Source organism: Alligator sinensis, unplaced genomic scaffold (genome assembly GCF_000455745.1).
Source record: "Alligator sinensis unplaced genomic scaffold, ASM45574v1 scaffold2129_1, whole genome shotgun sequence".
Classification (NCBI taxonomy): Eukaryota; Metazoa; Chordata; order Crocodylia; family Alligatoridae; genus Alligator; species Alligator sinensis.
The window spans coordinates 31,805-52,258 of record NW_005843538.1 but is presented as its reverse complement, the minus strand read 5'-3'; the positions used below and the strand labels follow the sequence as shown (position 1 = coordinate 52,258).

At 42.2% G+C, this 20,454-nt stretch overlaps 1 protein-coding gene across 4 annotated transcripts in view; it reads left to right on the top strand.

The window, feature by feature from the left end:
- The first annotated feature begins 6 nt into the window (after nucleotides 1-6).
- LOC102373793 (GDNF family receptor alpha-1) overlaps nucleotides 7-20,454 on the top strand; it is a 37,292-nt gene continuing 16,844 nt past the window's right edge. For 2 of the 4 annotated variants that reach the window (XM_025195507.1, XM_025195508.1), the window contains exons 1-3: nucleotides 7-153; nucleotides 897-1,199; nucleotides 2,536-2,619. In XM_025195507.1, the coding sequence (XP_025051292.1) occupies nucleotides 60-153; nucleotides 897-1,199; nucleotides 2,536-2,619 (481 nt within the window). In that variant the 5' untranslated portion in view covers nucleotides 7-59. Of the gene's footprint in view, nucleotides 154-896; nucleotides 1,200-2,535; nucleotides 2,620-8,941; nucleotides 8,989-13,914; nucleotides 13,962-20,454 lie in introns of those variants that run through there. The other 2 variants (XM_025195506.1, XM_014527466.2) reach the window with 2 other exon arrangements.

Below are 20,454 nucleotides of genomic sequence, written 5' to 3'. Positions count from 1 at the left end.
AACGCCGCTGCCTCCATGGAGCTGCCGGGCTCGCAGCCTCCCCGCGCCGGGCTGCACGCATGCTGAGCCCCTCCGCCGCACCGCCGCTCCGGGGGGACCCGGCCGCCGCCAGGATGCTCCTACCCACCTTGTACCTCGTGCTGCCCCTGCTGGGTGAGTGCCCCCACGCCCCCCCGGGGAAGTTTCCCCGGGACTTGGGGATTTTTTGGCAGCCCCAACTCGGAGGGAAACTTTCCCACTAGGGTTTTTCCTCTCCTCTGTCTACCCACCCCACCTCCTGGGTGGGGGGGGTGGGTGATGGCAGGCTTTCCAGCCCCCGATCCTGTTTGCTGCCAGCGCTGTGGGGAAGGGGGAGGGCTGGGTGGTGGTGGAGAAGGGGTTAATGCCACTTGTTTTTTCCGCCCCGAGACACAAAATAGAGGAGACAGGAGGCGCGGGGGGACGGGGACGGATGGATGGACACCTTGAAAATGCATGGGGGAGAGCAAAATAAATGCCCAGAGAGACTGAGAGCTGGGGGGGAAAGGGGCCTGATTGAAATTGCAGCCCTGGTGGGAACGGAGGGGGCATGTCGTGTGTGTCGTCCCCCCACCCCAGCCCAGCGTCAGGAGGGAGAGGGAGGCACGGTGGAGCTAGGGAAGGGGGTCCCTATTCCCCTGTGTACAGGGGGCTCCTTCTAGTCCCCCTGCTGCCCTTAAACTCCCCCCTTAGGGTCAGTGCCGCTCAGAGGGGCATCTCTCTGCGCGCTGCCAGGCACGGCCCGGCCCTGCCCTGCCCCTGTTCGGAGCCAGCAGGGAGCTGCGCTGCCCAAGGATCCCCTGGGCTGCAGCTGTGGGCGCTGAGCCCCTCTGCTCTCTCCCCGAGAGACTTTGTGGCTTTGTTTCCTCTGTCTCCAGATGCACTTTTGTCCGCAGAAGTGAGCGGGCTGCCTGGAGGGGACCGCCTGGACTGCGTGAAAGCCAGCGATCAATGTCTCAAGGAGCAGAGCTGTAGCACTAAATACAGGACACTGAGGCAGTGCGTGGCCGGCAAAGAGAGCAACTTCAGCCGGGCGACGGGCCTGGAGGCGAAGGATGAATGCAAAAGCGCCATGGAGGCTCTGAAGCAGAAATCCCTGTACAACTGCCGCTGCAAGAGGGGCATGAAGAAGGAGAAAAACTGCCTGCGCATTTACTGGAGCATGTACCAAATCTTACAGGGTACGTTGCGAAACACAGACACGCTCCACTCCCCCCCCCAGCGCAGCATGCTCGCACGGCCCCTCGCAGCCTCACTCCGTGTCACTGCAGAGAGGGGCTGGCCTCGCTGCTCCCCTCGTGCTCTTCAGCTGCGCAGCCGGGACCTCTCCTCTGACCCAGGACCAGCTGCCGCTCTTGGGAAATTTGCAGGCAGGGTTTCCTCCAGGGGACGCAGCTGACCTTTGCGAAGCGTAGGGCATGAGCCTTTGCGCAAGCTCCAGCAGCCACCCACCTGTGACTTCGCCCTGACCCAGGAGTTTAAGCACTTGTTAACTAGCTCTCCCTTCCCAGGGGCACTATAGCTACTTAGCTTCCAGGGGCAGAGTAGATGTGAGGTCCAGGTTCTTTTAAAGAAGTCTAGTCTTTCTTTCCCTGCCCTTGTATTTACCAACAGCAACCCACCCGGAGACAGATGTGTGAGAGAGGGCCCCTTACTTTGCAGAGCATGGCAAAGGAGCTGATTAGAAATGACAGGAGGAACTGGCAGGACCTGCTCCACGCCCACTGAAGTCCTTGGCAAATCTTCCACCAGCTGCTGGGGACAGGAGGGGCCCTTAGTCAGTAGAGATGTATACATCACCCGGGCAGGATTCTGCATTAAGGACCTCTCATTCCCACTCAGGTCAATGGGCAGTGCTGGCTCCTGCCTGCCTGGTGCTTGCCTCAAACATTCATCTTGAAAGCATTTCCACCTTTTTATTGTTTTATTGTTGTTGGGTTGGGTTTTTGGTTAGTTTATCCAACAAAATGTCAATTGGACTGTTTCAAGGAGCTAAGCATCTGTTGGTTACCCCTTTCATAATCAATCGCTCTACTCCTCCTTTGGACACTTTACGCACTGTAAATCTCTCTCCTCCCAGGAAAGCTTTTTCTTAGGAGGGTTACTTTCAGTGATGCCAGGTGCCAAATGGTCCCTGATCTTTTTTTCTCTCAAGCCAAGGTCTGATGCAAGTAAAAGGGAACTTCCCCTTCCCAGCAGCTCTCTTCTTGGCACCTGAAGACAGGAAATGGTTGTGATGTCACAGACTGTCTCTTCAGATTTGTGACTTCATTCCAGGGAGGAAAAGGGGAGGGAGTTAATGGCAAGGAGGTGGGAAACCTTCCTCTCAAGTGTGCTCATACATAACCCTTAGTTTCCCTCCTCTAACATGAACAGGTTAACGAGAAGAGCATTTGAATGTTTCAGGGCAGCTTTAACCCAATCCGATTTCATTTAGAATGGAAATAAATAATAAAACCTCCCCCCTACCCCCAAAAAAAGTGTGTGAAAGAAATCCAAATCTTTTGTTGTCCTTAGGAAATGACTTGCTTGAAGATTCCCCCTATGAACCAGTTAACAGCAGATTATCAGACATATTCAGGCTAGCACCAATTGTATCAGGTAAGCAGATTTAAAATTCTTTAGCTGAAACCTCACTGTAATCCGCTTCTTTTAAGTTGGTCTACATGAGTTTTTGAAGTCTGTGAAGTAATGCTGTTTTAGAACTGCGGAGCAATGTGTTTGCTTTCTAGATTTGGGACATTCGAGGTATAATTAAGGTACTCGAGCAAGTACTATTTTTTTTTTTTTTTTTTTGAATAAGAGTAGATCTGAAGAGGGCTTGTCACAATGATAATTTTGTTCTTGTTTAGTCAATTCCTGAAAATAAATGCTAAATTTACCTGTAGGTGGCAATCTGATTCCCTGTGTTTGTAGTGTACAATACAGTTGCTTGCTTTCGGGAACGTAGTCTGTGCAAGCTACCTCCCATTGACACTAAGGGAGATGAGAAAATAATCTCTCAGATCTTGGCATGTGGGTTTGTGTTACATTTTTTTACTTTTTTTTGTTTTGTTTTGTTTAAAGGAGAGATTTTGGAATTAAGAATTGTTTCTCTTGCCTGAACAGTGCGACTGATTTTTTTTTTTTTTTTTTTTTTTTTTAAAGAGCTTATTCATGACTTCTCAGCTTTGCTTTGAAGAAATCTTTGCTGTGTGGTTATCTAGACAATTTATACTATTTATATTATACTGTTTGCTTTTTGAGACTTCATTCATTTTGGATCACAAATATTAATGGGAACGGTGAATTTTAGGCAGTGTCAGAGGATACAGGCTGGTATTTGCATTCCAATGTAGTTTTCCAAGCAACTTCTAAGGATGCAGTCTGTATAAAATACCTGTATGATGTAGTTATGTGGGATGATATCGGCACTCTGAGTATGTCATAGTACATCATAATGTATATTACGTAAACACGCCAATGTTGTGGTTAACTGTTAATTGACACGGTAAAGAGACTTCAGAAAAGAAGTCTGAGACCAGAGCAACAAGAGATTTAATGTGATTGAGGGGTTAGAGAGAGCGCCAAAATAATTTAGGAGTTTAAGTCACATTTACAACATGACTTCAGCACTCTGGGTCAAATTTTCAGGAGCGTTTAAGTGATTTGGGATCCTAAATCTCATTGACAGTAAAGGGAACTTTGCCTCTTAGATGTCTAGGGCCCTGATCTTCAAAGGCATTCTGGCACCTAAGTATGCAGCTGGTTACCTACTAGTGTTCCAAAAGGACTAACCCTCTTTGATTTTGATGGGACTTTGATTCCTTTGGGCTCCAGAAAAACCCAGAAAGTGTTTGTTAGCTTTACAGGTATCTACATGCATCTAAAAATCTGACCCCAAGTCATTTTTCAAGATCAGATTTTGCCTCCACTTTTATGTGCTTTTGAAAATGTTGTCCTTAGTCTAGTAGTTGGAGAAACAGTATGGAGAGGGAATAATTGTTTTCCAACTATTTAAGTTGGTCTAATGAAAGAGATCAGATTCACCCAAAGAACCTTGTCTGCCTATGGAGAAGGAAAACATTCCAGAAATCTCTTTTAAAAAATTAAAAAACAGACTAAAAAGTAACACAGCAGTTTCATCTTCTGGTTGCAAGCCACCCAAGCAGTGCTTTAAAAGGTTATGGTGAATTTACTTAAAATCAGATTTTGATTTATTTAAGATTGTTGTGGTCTGAATAGAGGTGTCTTTTGATAAAATTTATTTCCTCTCATTTTTTAGATGGAACATGTTTTGCCAAGATGGTTATTTTTAAAATGTGTTATATTTTGCAGTTGCTACAGCAACAAAGAAATAACTACACTCAATTCAAATAACTGTAATTATTCCAACAATCATTATTTATGATCCTGTACAGATTGTGACTGATAGCATGCTCTTTGTGCACTCCAAAGTCCCATTGATTTCAATGGAAATTTTGGGTTTGCAAGAGTTTTGAGATTAGGTCCAGAGGGAGAAGTGAACAGAATGGAGTTTTGACTAGCTGCATGGCAGATATGAAAAGGAAAAAAAGAATTAAATATTTGGAAAAGGTTGAAGAGAAACATGTTTAGGAAAAGACATTCTTGATAAGGTTCCACTTGAAGTCAAATAGATTTACCTTTGGTGCAGATATCTGCATATATTTAGGATCACAGGAATTATGCAAGTATCTGAAATCCTGAGGGTTTTTTTTGTATTTGAATTAACAGAGTTAGCTGTGGGCAGGGTTTTCATATCTATTTTTCTGCCAATTCTGGATGGTGTTTATATTGCATATTGTTAGGGCCATATGCATCCTCATCAAGACTACAGTGTAAATGAGGCCAGAAATTGGCCCTTGCTTTTAAGAATATAGAGAGTGATCTATCCCATCAGACCCCTCCTGGCATCTACCATCATTGGTTCAGAGATGCCAGAGGATATATTCCTGACTGTTTTGTTTAATAGCTAGTGGATCTATTGTCCATTAATTTCTCTAGTCTCTTTTTGAACCTGGCTATGCTACCTGCCTCTTCAGCCTTCTGTGGGAATGAGTTCCATAAGTGAACCATATACTACATTAAAAAAAAAAATACTTTCTTTTGTTAGTTTTAAACCTGTCTAGTCCAATTTCAGTGGGTTTTCCCTAGTTCTAGTATTCTGGGACTTAAGGCTCCTACACACACGTGGGGAGATGCGCTGGAAATCCAGTGCATCGGAGCAGACTCGAATCGAGTCTGCTGGAGCGTGAACTTGATGAGCTCTGGCAGCCTCATGCATCACGTGCATCAGCTCTGCCATGCGTCTCCACGCTGATAAAACGGCGGCGTGCGCTTTGAAATATAACACGTCCAATGAGTTTTAGTTCAAAGCGCACCACCGCTATTTTTGTCAGCGCGGAGACCTTGATACACATGACACGCTGGTGCTTTTAATTAGCTCAGCTCGCTAATTAAAGCATATGGCGCCGTGCCAGGAGCACATGTAAAAATGCCCTCAGTGATTAACAGTTGCCTGTTCACTTCGTTCACACCCTTCATGATTTTATAGACTTCTGCCCCATAGCCTTTTGCTTTCCAAACTGAAGAGTCATAACCTTTCCAGTTTGCCCAGGCATTACAGCTTCTCCATACCCCTGATCATCTTGCTTGCCCATTTGGGTACCTTTTCTAATTCTTCTGCATCCTTTTTGAGATGCAGAGACCAGAACTAAAATTTATTTTTGTGGTATTTGATAACTTCTGCATAGTATGCAGTACAGAACTAGTTTCTTAGTAATTTATCAGAAATTATTTTACAGTTATCTATATATCACAATTATTTTATAACCAATATTACATTTTAGAAAGTATTAAATTGGTCACCAGTTAAAAAAAAAAAAACTGAACAAGACACATCCCATAATTTACTGTGATCAATTCATGGATTTGTAGTACCATGTTCAGATGATCGCCAGTAATGCTATATTTTGTATTTTACTTTTAAAAAAACTACAAAGAAAGTGTGTATTTAAAAATATAGAAAGGTTAAAGTGGAGAAGTGTGTTCAGTGTTTGTTTCAGTTGTGATAAATTCATTTTTTCTCCCATGTTTAGGTCCTAACTTTGTCTCCCTCTATATGTATAGCAACCTCATGATTCAATGCCTTCTTTAAAATTTTTGCTTGTTTGAAGTCAAAACCAGCCTATTTTCCAGCCCCAGAACCCAGTTTTCTTGCCTTACAGAAGTTGAAACTGCTGAAATCAATGTTGGTGCTGTGCTCACATAGGTTTCATTTAGAAGTCATATCTGGTTCCTGAGATTCTGTATCTGTGCCATGAAATGCATGTTGACTGATTTAGATAGCTTAGTCTTAAATCCTCTTTCAGATTATAGTATATAATTAATTTAAGGGGTTCTGCTGAATGCCCATTTTTGGTTTAGCCAAAAGTTTTGGGAGCTGACAGTGCTTTTGGGACATTTACTTCCCCAATCTATTGATTGAATTTTGGAGGTTAGCTTAATGCCCTTAGATCACATGTGAAGCATGGAAGATTTCATTAGTTTCTCAAATGTTTAATTTATTTAAAAATTCAAAGGTTTCAATTTTACCACAGAAGGCACAGTTTGGCTTCAAACATAAAATATTGAGTAACCCCTCCTCCCTTTAAATTGGTATTTGATATTGTTCCTTACAACTGGAAATACAAACTCTGCACTAAATCTTATAATTTTAGAATTCACTGATGCATTTTAATAGTCATTTCAATAGCATATTGAAATAGAGCATCTCATGTTAAAATTACAGCTATGTGTAGTTGCAGAAATATTTACAAAAGAGATGTTCTGAAATGTATCATTCACTTCAACACAAAATGGAAAGCTACTAAAGTGGAACAAAATGCTTAAGACCATTTCTGTAAATTAGTATAAAGGGAATATACAGTGGCTAAGAGAAAGTATTACTATTTAGTGACTCTCTTAAGAATGACCCCTTGCTATGTGTACGTGGCTCCACTTGTGGGTTGAGTGGTTTGTCACAAGCTCCTTTTTCCATTATTCAACCTTCTTATGTGTCCCTTACTTCTGGAAGTGATCTCATGTATGTAGGACCTTTTATGGCATTAGATGTCTTTACACATGCTCTGGGGGTGGGTTGCTTTAATTAGAGCAGCTCCAGAGAGCCGCTTTAATTAAAGTGCCTGCAGTGTCTCGTGTATTCGGCATCGCATGCTTAAAAACGGCGGTGGGGGCACTTTAACTAAAGCCTGTGGGTCAGTGGTATTCTTTTTTTACTCTCCTCAGTCGTCAAAAGCCTTATTGAAGTTGTGGTTGCGATTCTCACATCAGTATGTCCCTAGTAAGAAAGAGTGAAGTTGACCATGGAAAACTCTTCCCCCAAGACTTTAGATTTCATCAGGAAGACTAAATACAGGAATAACAGACCTTTGGCATCAGTTACCCCCAGAATTGGGTTAGGCAGGTGGAGCAAAAAAGGTACAGCAGTTTCCTTGAAAGACTTGCTGCCAGCAAAGGACGGGGAAACCGGCTTGATGAATTCCATGGGTCCAAGGGAATAAACTTCCTTTTTCTTTTGTGTTTAAGGGCCTATGGGGTTTCTAGAGCTCAGCTATTCTCTCTCTCTCTCTGTAACATCTTAATTCCTTGCATAAAAAGAGGGGGAGATAGGGGCTACACCACTCATTGAATCCCCTAGGAAATCCACTGTTGCTCTTCTCAGATTTCCATGACTGAGTATATTTCCCTTAATCACGTGCGTCATCCTTGTAACAACACAAGAGTTGTGTATCCATCCATGGGAGCACATACTTCACATTTTAATCATTGTTTGACCTTTATATTTTCCTACTAGGTAAATATCTTTTTTTTTATATGTCACACACAACATCTTTTTCCTTTTTTGTCAAAAACAATAAGTTAACGTCTCTATCCTAGCCAACAAACACAATGCTTTCTCCTTTTGGGCTTTGTCGTGTGTGAATTAGCGACTTCTCCCAGTGACTTAATAGTGTATGACATAACCGACTCTTATAACCCAAGGCCTTTAAGCCTGCCTCCATTTCTAAACAAGCGTATGTATTCCATGTACTAGGTACTTTTGCTAATTTAACACTTACATAGTCTTTTTGAGACTGTTTTCTGAAACTGTTAGGATGCATTATATTTTTACAACATTTGAATTATTTACGAACTATGAGAAAATACTAGCATTGGTTTTCTTTGGATGTTTAAAGTGCACTTGGTAGCTATTTTGCTTTTGTTTAGACTGTTACATTCTTTTCACATGTTAGAGATGCATTTTATGTTCACTTAATTTCAGAAACAAAGGACTAGATCCTTTTAGGTTAAAAGGAGATTTACAGTCGCTGTAGTGAGTTCAGGATCAGTTCTGTTACCCCTCAATTTTTATTATGTCTTCCATTGTAATTTTTTGGTTTTAGTCCTTTTTTTATGTGCACAGAGGGCTTTTGAGTGCTGAGCACCACAGAAGTACATATGTATTACTAATTATGGTTGTTCTTAGATTGTTGTCATTTATAATTATATTTTTATGTGCAAAGTAGTTTTTGCATTAATCAGAGTAATAGCCCCTGGGCCAATATCTGATATTACTTGGACTGGTGTAAAATATGGACTAATTCTTGTCTCCAGGAGAGATTTGTGGCCACTTGGCCTAGCCAGGGGGTGGGAAAAAAAGCAGGCATCCACTTCAGTTGTGTTTGTAAAGGGAAAATAGCTTGGGAAAAAAAATCTTAGCATGAGCATACACAGTTGTTCGTGTGTTCATGGTGTTCATTGACATTTCTGTCTGCTGATTCTCTTTGTAGAGACAACCAGGCTTGCTTCCCATTAGATAACAAGTTATCTGAGGTGTATAAACACTACTTGCTGATTTCCCACTTCTGCTTTTTATGATCAGATTGGACTCTACACAAAAGAAAATCACTTTGATGACTGTTGACTCTCTGAAGCACTTCGAGTTTGCTGTTTTGTGTATCCCTGGACAAAGAACCTGATTCTGATAAGCGATTTAAGTACCTTTCTAAAGTGGGAGACTGGCCAACATAGACACTACTCTTCTTGTTAACCTCTGTAGGAGTGTGAGCAGGCCTCTGCACTGAAATCAGGCAAAAAAGACTAGTGTCAGGATAATCGGTTTACAGTTTAGCTGATGCCTTAATGAGAGGGGAGCAATTTTGTCAAAGGTCTTCATGGAAAAGAAGTGGCCTGTGTTGCCTGTTTGTTACCCCTGCAGGCCTCCAAAAGCCAGCGTCCATGGAGCAGGTAGAGCTCTCTTTCTTCCCAAGAGTCCAACCAAATAGGAGCCATGAGCTCAGCATAGAAGGTACCATACTAGCCCTTCGTAGAAGGAAGGAGACAGAGAGAGTATAGTGAAATGATGGAGTCTGTAGGAATATGCCTCATCTCCTGGCATGCTGAGGAGCAGTGCATTTTCTAAGGTTTTTTTTTTTACCAGGGGTTGCAAAAGAAAAGGTGGTGAGAGGGCAATTGAGTCATTTAAAAGTGGTTTGAGGTTCTTTGTAGGCTGTAGAAATTCTGCTGAGTGTCCCGTTCTCCATGCCCAGATACAGCGAACACTTGTCAGGTCCATGGCAGCAGAGGGTCTTACTTTGTAGGTAGTGGGGAGGCTCCTGTACTCTAAATACATCTTTCAAGAAAAGCCAAAATTACTTAGGTGGATAAGGTATTGTCTGAGTGTAGCACTTGGATGCAAAGATTATTAAATGCTTTTTAAATTGAATTAGCATCGTAGTGCTGTTATAGTTGGATGGCTCAAGGGATACATGAGAAGCAGGATTTGTCTGGTAATATCTTGAACTGAACCATGTGTATGGTTGGAAAAGATGCTAGACAAGCTTTCAGGCACAAAATACCCTTCCTCAGTTCACAGCCTGAGGAAACGCCTGAGGGAACAGTGTTTTGTGCCTCAAAGCTTGTCTAACAACTCTCTTAAAGATATTAAGAAACAAATTCTGCTTCTAAATACAAAACATTTTGCTCATCATCAAATACTTCTTACATACATGTGTTTTTAATGATATGTGATTGGGTTTTTTTTTGGCTCGCCCAAGCCCGTCTTAGAATACTTTGTCCAACCTCTCGTAAAAGGCCAGATTCTGTGTCGTCTCAACCGTATTGAATAATACTTTACTCCACGTGTAGTCCCATTGATTTCAACCAGATTATTTGGAGAGTCAAGTGCACGAGGTAAGGACAGAGAGAGAAGCCGACTGTAAAAATTTGGATAAGACATACTAACCAACACAGTCACTCCACGTTCGTTGGTACTAGAAGCCATCCGCGATTGTTACAGGGCCCCTAGGAGCAGGGAACTCAACAAGAATATTAGAGCATAAGGTTCCCGCAATGCTCTTTTATTGCAGGGACTGGCAAACAGCCACCTCAGTCCCAAAAGCTGGTAGTGGTGGCTGGACACAGCACAGAAGGATAGAAAGACGGTGAGAGAGAGAATAAACCATGTGACAGATTTTTAGTAGTAGTGGTAGTTTAGTGTCATAAAGGGCTCAGACATTACAAAGATGAGGATGGGATAAAACCTGCATAGATCAGAGGGCACACTGATTAGGTGTACTTGCCCGGCAGAGTTCCTATGGTACCCAGCTGAGGATGGGGCACTTGGTGAACCCACAAAGGGAACAATTGCAAAAAGAGCAGCACGCTGCCATGTGTCATTCTCAGGGGCAGGAGCAGGGTGATCCAGTCCCGTTTCATTTTAAAACACTTTCAAAATTATACCAGCGTTTAAATTTGACTCTTAGGAATTATTTTGACAGTACTAAAAGACCCTGGAGTATCTGTCAACTGTTGACAGTATGTTCAAAATACGATTGCTAAAGTGCTTGTGTTTTAATGAAGACAAATAAGAATTCTTGCATTGTAAGACAGAACTTATTTGTCATAGGAGATGATAAAGTATGCGGGGGATTCATCTAAGTTAAGCTTCTGGAAGGAATATGGTTAGAGGATTTGATTCTAAAAGTATGGTACAAGGAGCAGTTTTTCTGTTTAGAGAGATTTGCCAATGCAAACGTCATAGTTTATGTTTATAATAGTATTTTGCTAACTTTTTATAAAAAAAAAACCCACACATTTCATTTATTTTGGCACCTTCTAATCTTTTCCTTGGATGGAACTCATGCAATAATATAGGAAGGTAACTAATTAATGCTATTTCTGTTGTTTGTTTTCCCAGCAGAGTCCTAGTTATGATGTCAAATACATAAAAACCAGTTTTTACGAATGTCAAGCTATTGTCCTGTACAATCTGCACTTAGGTTACAAATGTAGCATGAGAGCTACATGACACAAAGCGTAATGACATAGAGATAGCTATTCTTTTGTAGAAATTTGCAGAAATGATGGGTTGTAAAGAGAGTTGAAGATATCAAACAATTTGAATAGAAACCCATAAATAAAGATGAATTTCTGCATTCGCTGGCAATGTGATTTTATCACTTTCTGATGTCCGTAAAATACATTTTCCCATTAAAGTTTTGTCATGCAGCTGATGAGGTTCAAAAGTGTTCATGCTTTTGCAATCTTCCTTTTAACTTCTATATCATAAGCCCAGTACTAAAATTCAGGATGGTAAAAACTGAATTCCTTGTGCCTCTCTTCCTCCACAGTTCTGCTTTTCCACAAGGCCAGCAACCTCCATGCTGCTGTTAACACCTCCTTCTCCTTTGTCCCTTTTAGGGTATTGCTCAATGCTATCCATTCTCCCCTTACACCATGTCCAAACCCCATCTCTTCCCATCCTTAGTTCCCAAACTCTTGGTTATGCCTTGGTAAACTCCTTTAGCCACCTCACGGTCTGTCGGGTTTTCCTTTTCTTCTCTCTGATGTAGCCAAAATACATCCAAATTCTTCTCCCTGTGTACCACTCACAACACTTTCTTGGTATCACTTCACTGGCTATACTTTCCCTTTTGACTGGTTTTTTTTTTTTTTTTTGGTTTCTCACTTTCACTTGAAGATTGCTGAAAATAGCAGGAACTTCAGGAAAGCTGTGAAGGATGAGAGGGGTTTTGTCTGGAGAGATGGGATAAGGAAGACCCTGTGGGTCTAGGTGCGCCATAAAAAAAAGGGACTAAAAGGGGCAGTTAGATAATGTGGCAAAGAGAAGAGGAGTCACCAAAGGCAGACCATGTAAAGCCATGAAACATCTTGCCGAGAGTTGTGTTAGGTGATTGAGCATCACAGGATTCTTATATACATATGCATGGATAAGAAAAGACTTGAAATAGTTTGATTATTTATATTTGCATACATAGGAATTAACCATTTAACCCTAGAAAACAAAATTACTGAAAGCTCTAACATATTTATGAATACAAATAGTTATAGGTCCTAGTCAAATCATACTAACTAATTTGTTAATCCTGCTTAACTCATATGGTGATAGTTTCTCTCTACATTGTCTTGGGGAAAAATGAATTTAGGAGAGGAAGATAAATTTGACAGGCTTTTAATGATAACAGCATAAATTTAATCATAAATCATAAATCACAGGTAAAATAATGAAAGTTTTTCCTGGCCCTTTGGCTAGCAATCCCAAAAGATTAATGTCTAAATAAACAGAGATCTCCAGTTATTGTTTTTAAAAAAGCAGGAATTTAGTCTGTATACCAGTACCTTTGAATTAATGAACATTGAAGCAACAGTTTAAAATGTCTGTTAGAACAACCATTTAGTATTATGTAGGAATAAAAAGTTTGCATGCTATTAATAAGGAAGAGAACTTTGGTTGAGCAGATTAAAAGCGATAGCTGTGTACTCTGTATGTGTGTGTTTTAAATAAACTAGATACTAATCAGGAACCCTTTCTTGCAGATTGTATTCGCATTTATATTGATGTCAGTGGGCTGATTCATATGTCTTAAGTTGTGCAGGATTGTGATCCAATTGCAAGAGTAAATTGTCCATTTTAGATATGATTGTACATATGGCTTTGGAAATAGAAGATGTTAGGCATTAGGTCTGAAACAAACAGGAACTTTTCCAAAATGGAAACAAACCATGACAGAAAAGAGCAAGGTGTCTGAATAATACAGAATTCTGCTATAAATTGATAAATCTACTTGTCAGATCCCTGTTGAGCATTGCATGGATAAAAGTTGCATATATGATTCCATCCTGAAAAGTCATGACAATTATGGGCTTTTGTACATAAATTCGTATAGACTGAGAAAATATGTCACTTCTTACACTGATGGTTATTTCGCTTCAATTTTAGTTTTCTAAAGAGTGAAATGGAGACTGCAACACTTGCAGTGTTCTGGTAACACTTATGGTCTGATGAAGTGAGCTACTCTGAGAGGTTGAATTATATGCGTTTTTAAGTACGCCTTTCCCAAGGCTGATGATGTGTGAGAAGTCCCTTCCTGTTGCCAAATGTCCTACCTTCACGGGAGAAAATTAGAGGGGCCTTGCAAAGAAGTTCAGCATGTTAAAATGTACTTAATCTTCTCTATAATTTTGTGTTAAAATTGCTGGACCGTTGTTTGTCTTTGGAGGGGGCCCCCACAATATAAGAACACAGTCTAAATGTAACACCTCTAAAGTGCATTTTTTAGCCAGTGCAGATTTTACTTTAGGACAGTTATGCTGAGAGAGAAAAAAATACATTGTTTTCCAAAGCTGGAAACATGTAATTATTCCATTTCTGACCTGGTGTGCCAGTTATCTTTAAGTCCCATTTCTATTGTAAAACTAAATCCAACTTATTTCTACTCCAACATGACCTTGGCAGCTGGAACCTTTTTGAAAAATAGCTCTGGGAACATAGATGTGTAAATGGAAGTAAATTAATAATTGATACCTTTTATTTAATTTGTTTCTCAATTTAAGGACGAACATGCACAAGAAAAGTGCCTTCCTGATGATATAAAACCAGCCTTGAGCTATTCCTTCACAGATCAGGTCCAGCACAACAGAGGAAAGCAAATGTTTGTTATGTGACCCTGTATTGCAGACCTGCAAAGATCACTTCTAGAAATGGAAGGATAGTTCATTCTTTATGCCCTAAATCAGTCCTTTACTGATTAGCAGGGACAAAGGTGTCAACTCTAAGGGAAATTTCCATAGCATTGGCACCCATGTCATAGAAAAGATACCTTCAGACTCATTCCATGTAGTCCATTGTGCAACTTGATAATGATTGCTTTTGATTACTATGCAGCCAGGTTGCAGGTTGGGTTGAACCAGTCGTGTAATGGTTTCTTCTCTTTCGTTAATCATTATTCCTTCTGTTGCCATGAATAGTACATGATTATGGTATTTTTTTTATACAAAATGTCAGTTGCTTGCTCATCCTTTAATGGCAGTGGTACAATCAGGCTTATGATAGTAGGTACTGTAGGTAACTGCCATGTAGATTTTTAATTGTATTTTGTGTTAATTCCTAACGAGCCAGAAAATGTTCACACTTGTTATTTTTAAGGTTTTCCTGCCCATTACTGTGTTCTAGAAGCTCAGTATTTAGGTAAATTTCATTAACACTAATTGAAAATAAGCTTATAAATTCCCCATGTTATCAATAAGAGAGTACTTTCCTTTATCATCAGTTCATATTAGGCTTTAAAGCTGATGAACTGTGGCATTACTTTAAAGAGAAAATGTCAGCATAAAAGTCTTATCTAAATCAATATCTGTCTGAAGCCAACTAAACAATAATTAGCTATTACTCCAGTTTGCCTTGTTTAAAAAATTAAATTTGTAATGTAGCAACTGTAAAGAATGGTACAATGTAGCTTTCTGAAATGAATTTGAGAGCTTTAAATGTGTTTTTAACCCTAGACAGAACAAAGCAAAACAAAAGCCATGTCTAAAAGGTAATCGATAAGTTCCTATACCGAGGACGGTGACTTGAGGTGAAAGAAATTGATTTGGTAAATGGCAGTCCTTTCCTCTAAAGCTGTGCTCAGTGGGATCTTCAGAAAACAATTGTACATTCCTGTAATGCAGACAGTATGCGGTATCTGGCCCAGACTGTAAACAGAAGAAAATTAAAATGCTGTCATTTAAAATAAAACTCTTACTTACAAGTTAAAGAATGAATTATTTTGGCCAAAAAGGAATAAATACTGGGCAAATTGCCTTCTCCTTTTTAACAATTGTATATGCTAATTGAAGGACTGGGACTGCTTTGAAGAATCAATACTGAGGAACGTTTACTAACTAGTTTTAGTCTTTAATCAGAATGAGAAATATAATAAATGGTAATGGCCTTAAAGTTCTCCAAAAAAAAAAAAAAAGGCTCCTTCTCATGCAGCTATAAGACTGGAGAATGTGAAAAGAACGCTTCATCGCTGTTAGCCGCAGCGTCTACATAACTGTACATAGCTGAAATACTACATACTGCGTCTGTGGCAAAAGGGTAGGGCTGATAGATGAGGGAGACCATTCATAACGTATCTCCTTGCAAATGCTACATGTTGAACAAAATCAGACTCAAGCAGCATGCCATACAAAATTAAGGGTTGTTATATATCCCCCTTCACTATTTTCTACGTTTTTAAAAAATTTCTAATGTTTAAAAGATGGTTAATTCAGAAAGCCTTGCTACCTGCAAAAGTTACTTTGCAAATTATCTTTTCCCCACGATGTGAGCTGAATGCTGCAGTCTGATTTTTTTTTTTTTTTTGTAGCAGCTTTTTATTGTGTGATGCAGTAGAAAAACAGATAAGTTTCCTATTATTACTATTTATATTAAGAATAGTTTATAAAAACGTGTTGGGGAAACTTGTAGACTTTTTTTTTTTTATCATGGTGACTTCTGAAATGCATATTATTGGTGTACAGTAAATGTATTCATTCCAACTGTTTGTTTTTAAAGAGTAGCAAAGCTATTGAAATACCCACCTCTCCAGATCACCCTGCAGCTATCTAAAGACGGTGCTTTGGCTAACTGCCAAAAAATACTGTATAATATGTATTCAAGAAGAGGAGGAGATCTTTTTGAGGTATTTTTACCACTGGGGGACTCCTGCTGTTCACAGTGCTCCTGAGTGTTTTGGAATATCTTTAATTTGTTTTAACTGTTTGAGGTCTGGTTTGTATTCAATATTTAGCTTGTAGGAGTATTGAAAGCAGGTGCAGCCAGGTTACATGTCACGGAGGATAAACAGTAGTCTTATTTGATAAGCGGAGTATTTATCTATTTCACACTTGTATACACGGATATTAGCAGAAGGCAGTTTCTCTGTGCACATAACACCAACATTAAAAGTTGTGCACATGGATAGAAATTATGGCTGAGTTCTTTTCTTTGGCAGTTTTGTCCTTTACTTTTTATAGGGTTCACTAAGATATTGGCTCAGGTAAGCAGATGTTGACAAGGCTCTAGCTATGCATTTTAAATGCAAAAAGATAAATTAAGTTATATTTGGCAAAGATGAGTACTCCAAGGGCAGGCAACTCATGACTTAAGCTTTTCTTTTTAGTCATCTGCACTCTGACAGGCTGTAATTTTTGGTCTCATACTACTTCTCCAATTAGATAACACCAATTAAGTATGGACCTTTAACCAAGATAATCGCTGCTGATTATAATTAATGTTTTGAATCATACTGCACATGCTTAAGAACACAGACTTCAGGCTTTTGCAAATACAGCTCTTGGATCTGGGTGGGTTTTCATCTCTTCAGGCTGAAATATGTATTTCTTTCTACTCCTTTACTAGCAGAAGCTCTGGAGGGTAACTTGGCACAACCAGGAGCTCATTTCCTTGAACTACCAGGCCATTCTTCCTAAGGAGCATTGGCCTTTTTCCATTCAAGGAGATCTGGTTACTTTATGGTTCCTTTATACACCTTTCCTGTCTGTTGTAAGGATTGGTTTTCCTGTGGGTGCAGAATCCAATCTACCTCCTTTGCTGGGATTTGTGTTAGTCTAGTTCAGGCATGGGCAAAATATGGCCCACAGGCCAGGCACAGGCGTTGAGTGGCTGCAGCGGCAAGGGGGAGGGACTGCTTTTCTTCCATGCTGAACAACAGTTTCCACCTGGCTAGTGCTGCTGCTGCCACTGTTTAGCATGAGCAAGTGAGTCTGGAGCAGGCGTGGAGTGTGCCGGGTTGGGGCTGTGGCCAAATTCCAGCTGGTCCACTCCTGCCAGAGCCAATCCAGAGCAGACGTGGGGCAGGCTGGGGCTGCGCACTGCTGGCGGTGGGGTGGTGGGGACGTGCCGCAGGGTGTACGGGTTCTGGGGAGTTGTGGGGCAGGGGTGGGTGCTGACTGGCTCAGGGAGGCATGTGTGCGGGGCCTCCCATGCACACCTCACCGTGCCCAGAAACCTTCCCCCACAAACCCCAAAAGCCACACCCTCCCCCCCACACCCCACACTCAGGCCCCCCACACACACCCCCGCATGCCTCTGAGGGGAGCCCAGCTCACTGCTGCGCACTTGCATCTAACCACATACATGCACCCACACACCTCAACGCACACCCCATACCCACTCCCCCCACACACACCCAGTGATCCTCCACATACCCCACAAACCCCAAACACAGCCACACACACACCCACACATCCCCACAAACACTCCCATACTCACACACACACACACACACACAGCCACACCCTTCCCCACACCCCACATACACACAGAGCCCCCCGCAAACCCCACACCCACCAACCCATACCCTCCACACCGCTGCAGTATACAAGAGTAAGACTTCATTTTGAGCCATTATACAATCACCACTATATACACAACAAAGCACACACAAATCAGGAGAAAAATATTCTTTTAAGAAAATTAAAATATGTTATTGAGGATGTTTGTTTTAGTGTATACTCTTTTTTTTTTTTTTTTTTGCCAGTTCCATGATGCCAAACCCCCTTCCCAAATGGAGTACATCTGGGCTGAGGGGAGGGACTTCCAGTGACAAAGCTCAGGACTGGGGACGGGACTTCCAGTCCCAAGATGGCAACCAGGGGGCGGGGCATGTGTCAAGGGGTGGGGCTACCCTTGCAATCCTCAACGGCTCGCCAAAACTCGTTAAACAGCCCTCCAGCTGAAATGATTGCCTGCCCTGGTCTAGTTTATGCAATATTTTTGTTTGGAGCATTTCTGTAGATGCAAGTTTGGAGGTAGCTTTTTATATTGTCTGGCTGTTAGAATCCCTGTATATCTGCAGATGAGTAAGGAAGGTCAGATTCTGCAACTTGTAATTCTTCCTGGTACTCTCACATAATGCCATGAACTCTGTAAAAGCTTTGTAAAAGCTTAAAAGCTTTGTTATCTGGCATCCACAGGTAAGGGAGGGTACTGGATAACAAAATATGCTGGATAATTGAGTGGCCTGAACAGGCGTCTTTGCCTGTTTGGGCTGCCACCTGTCCTGCCACATCTGGGGTGTCGCTGCCCCTCCCACTGCGTTGCCGCCTATCCCGCCTGCTGCATCGCTACCTCTCCCATGGGCCGCGAGGGACAGGGAGGGGGGACCGGTGTAGCCTGTTATACCCCGGGCTGTGGGGGCTTGGCAGCGCAGGCTGCTTTACCCCAGGCTATTGGGGCTCTGTGAAACCTGAAGTGCCACAGTGGGCACTTCTGGTTTCGCTTTTCCCTTACAAGTAGGCATGCCGGTTAACAGAGCATGCTGGCTTGTAAGGTGCTGGTTAACACAGCTTTTGCTATACTAGCTTTGAGATGCTTCTTCTCATGCAGGTTGTCCAGGGTAGGATCTCTCTGCTCACAGTGCTGGGTTTTTTTTGTTTAGAGGTCGATGCCTCTTCCTTACGGCTAGGGACAGACATTACACATAAACCAGTTTAAGTGATCAGGAACTGGTTAAACCATGTTGCAGAACATAGGCTCAGTGCACATAAACCAGTTTCAAAATGGCTGAAACTGGTTTAAGATAAACCTGGTTGAATCGGACTTAACTGATTTGGGTCAAACTAGTTTATGCAATATTTGTCTCAGATCCCTTGCTGGTTTAAGTTAAACCAGAGACCCCCAGCACCCTGGCACGCTCTCTGGGCTGGGCTCTCTGCTCCTGAAAGCAGAGCTGGCCCCACCTGCCCCCCTGCTCCCTGGCCAGAGGTCTGGTGGAGACTTCAGGTACAGCCAGGTCTGCCTGACTTGCTCCTGCCCCAGCCCCCTTTGCTGCTCAGACAGGGATCCCCCCTCCCTCCCATCTCCCACAGCACAGACCCCAGCCCCACAGACCCTAGGCATGTGGTATGCTAGCTAATGCTGAGAGGTGGCTTTGTGTGTGTGTCCATTTTCACTGGGGCAGGCAGACAGAACAGTGTCCACTTAGGGCTTTTTGGAGCTAATCAACAGGTTCAGAGAGGCTACGGTTTTGCTGATGGGGTGATAAACATTATTATTATCCCCCTGCTGGCTTGCTTGCCTGTCAGTTTGCTGCAGACAGTATGAAGAAGCAGGGAGGGAGATTGAAAAGCTCCATATAATCAACAGATGCATGTACTGTACCCCCCAACCCCTCACCTTGTCTCAGAGTGGTAGCCTGGGACTGGTGTCTGGCAACACTCCAGCCCCTTGAGCAGCCCCAGCGGGGAAAAGCCTGGGATGGTGCAAGCAGACCACCCTAATCAGAGGTCCAGGACCTCGCCACGCCCCCACCTCCACACAGCTCAGCACTCTGCAAAGGAAGGGAGGGCTCCTCTAGCGGCCCTCAGCTTCTAGCCTGAGCCACTGCAGGCATGTATCTGAATTTCCTTAGTCCAGAGAGAATGTCTGTATGGTTACAAAGTGGTTTAGCCTAGCTGGGTTAGACTAACCCACAAACGTTGAATCAATTCAGGCTCAGGCTTTTTAAATGTCTGTCCCTAGCCTAAGTGTCAGTGAATCTATTACAAGAGAGAAATCAGTTCCTAGAGATCTAGGCTAGGTCATAACTCTTCCCTCCCCCTTTAGATTATCTAGAGGCATTTGGAATAAAATCTCTTCCCTCTTTCCTGATGACACAGGATTGATGTTTCTTTTTGCCAAGAGGGATCAGTTTCCCCGCACACATCCTTCTAAGATTAAAGGAGCCCAAGAGAATTCTTGGAGTTGTGACTAGTTTATGTAGGAGGTTTGGAGCAATTTAGAATAGCAGTCAGAAATATGTTTGAGCCGTGGGATGAAACAACCCTGCTTGGATTTGAGGCAAGCCTGTGTGTCTGACCTGGTTGCTGCTGCTGCTACTGCTTTTTCCCGTTGCCTAACTGCAGCATGGGTAAAGGCCCCCAACACCAAAATGCCAACCCCTGCCCCACTGCTTTACAGGCTGGATCCAGTGGCTCTGCAGGCTATAGGTTGCAGGCCCCGATCTAGAGGGTTTTCTGCAATCCTGATCTTGTATTTACCATATTTACTCAAATACAAGATGAGATTTCCCCGCCCCCCCCCCCCCCCCCCGCTCTTTGGGGGGC